This window comes from Gnatocerus cornutus, chromosome 6 (assembly GCF_029298725.1).
Source record: "Gnatocerus cornutus isolate USDA-ARS CGAHR chromosome 6, icGnaCorn1.1, whole genome shotgun sequence".
Classification (NCBI taxonomy): Eukaryota; Metazoa; Arthropoda; class Insecta; order Coleoptera; family Tenebrionidae; genus Gnatocerus; species Gnatocerus cornutus.
This window is the reverse complement of record NC_142238.1, coordinates 7,633,131-7,635,137: the sequence shown is the minus strand read 5'-3', so window position 1 is coordinate 7,635,137 and position 2,007 is coordinate 7,633,131. Positions and strand designations below refer to the sequence as shown.

At 30.7% G+C, this 2,007-nt stretch overlaps 1 protein-coding gene across 1 annotated transcript; it reads right to left on the bottom strand.

Moving 5' to 3' along the window:
• Nucleotides 1-377: 377 nt before the first annotated feature.
• LOC148172568 (uncharacterized) lies at nucleotides 378-1,739 on the bottom strand. The gene is made up of 5 exons (XM_088039787.1): nucleotides 1,491-1,739; nucleotides 887-1,440; nucleotides 741-840; nucleotides 536-694; nucleotides 378-470 (listed from the first exon to the last, which is right to left on the bottom strand). The coding sequence occupies exons 1-5, from the start codon at nucleotides 1,737-1,739 to the stop codon at nucleotides 378-380; spliced, it is 1,155 nt and encodes a 384-aa protein (XP_087895913.1).
• Nucleotides 1,740-2,007: the final 268 nt, after the last annotated feature.

The following is a 2,007-nucleotide window of genomic DNA, read 5'->3' as shown; positions in this document are numbered from 1 at the left end:
CCATTGCTTTGACTTAAAAGTCAACATTTCTAAAATTTGTCTGCCCAATAATATTTTTTTGAACTTGGTATACAATTGTAGTTATAAAACAAATGTTTAATTTAAAACAAGCTAGACAAAACAAACTGTTTATTAACAATAGAGCTTTGTTAATCAATAAATATAAAGAGAAACATTAGTTGAATGCCAACCTACAATAATGAAAATAAATTAATGTTTCAATCTTTGCTTTCAAGTTTTGTAATAAGCTGAAAGAACTACAATAAAATTTATGTAAATATAGACATTATAAAAGCAAATTAGATACCACAAATTATAGGAAAGTAAACATACAGCCAATTTAAAAATATGACATATTTCATAGTGATTTATTCAAATTAAAACAGAACAATACAAAGGTACGCTTTGTTTCTTTTGATTTGAGCAGCTACACCGATATATTCTGTGCAGAACTCAAATACGTGTAAAAACTAAACATCGTTTTCCAAATCTGCAATGGAGATGTTAAAATATCTCAAAACAACATTAAACTTACCAAAATAAAAGTCCGCAAGTTCATACTAATCAATCCGTAACCACTAAAAACGATAAATTGTTGCGTTCTGGTTAAGATCATTGTGATGTTTTTTCTTAATTTAACATTTTTAATTTCGTACCATTCAGATTCATATAAAGAGTCTCCAGTTTGCTGAGCCTAACCATAAAATTAAAGACGATTTTAATACAATCAAGACACTCACTTCGTTAGTTACAAATTCAAGAGGTACACAGAAAAATGATGATTCCACAACAGTATCGACAAAATATAACAAAAATTTGATTCTATTTAACCAATCACCGCTGAAATTAAAATACCAGATAAATAAACAATAAATATTTGACTTACGGTTGCATAAAAATGAATACAGATACCGCTCCCGAGGCTATGGAAATAAGGAATTTTAGAAGAAAAATTTCCTTGAACGTTGTGTTGAGTTTCTTGCAATAATTTAATAAAAATACGTGGTAGTTTATTAGACACTTGAGCTCTCCACCGTCTTGAAATTTCGTATTTTTAATTTTATAACTGAGGAGTCTAAATTGGATGACCAGAGAAATGGCGATCGAACAAAAAAGCGTGTTGAGAGCTGGAAAAATTAAAACCACAGTTCCAGATAAATACCACAGTACGACTGTTAGAGGAAGAAACCATCCCTCCGGAACGTAGCACCCTGAAGGTAAGTTTCCAGTTGAAAATGGTTGCAAGTCGAAAAATATACACACAGCGATATTTAAAACATAAAAAAATCGAAACAATTTTTGCACAAGCTTTGCGATTTCTGAGCACTCGTGGTACAAATTTTCATCGAAATCTTGAACCTTCCAAAATTTGGATTTTTCTTTCAAGAGGGTAAGTAGATTTGTTCTGTGAGCTCTCATGGTGGTAAAGTAAATCATTGCCTGAAATCGTTTCACTTAAAAGGGCTTGGTGCTATTGTTATAAACGTTACATGGATCATTAAAATGCAGGTTTGTAAACATTCGGCCATAAAAAAGAGATCTGTGTTGTAAGACATTAATACACCTTTGACGGCTAAAAAGGTTATCAGCGCACATAGAACAACGTTGATTACAGTGTAAAATTTGGTCCAAACAGGATTAAGAGCTGGATGAAAACGTGCAAATCGAAGCATTTTTAATGGCTCTATGGCCACGTCATCTGGATTTAAAGACCTAAAACGGCTATAAACATTAAACATTACAAATAAAAAACTTACATGTTGATCAGCAATGAAACTTCTTTCTGGAGATGTTAGATGAAAATGGATAATTTGGTAAAACGTCTCTCTTTACATAAGAATTTAGTGACTATAGTAATACAATACAAACAACTCTTCTTAAATTTTTTATTGTCAGTTCTACTTAATCACTTTGAAATAAAAGATGCTCCAATTTTGTCTCTTGATTATTTTATATCAATTTCAGACCTTGTTTCTTTGATGTAAAATTAATTGGTTTTGTCTTAAT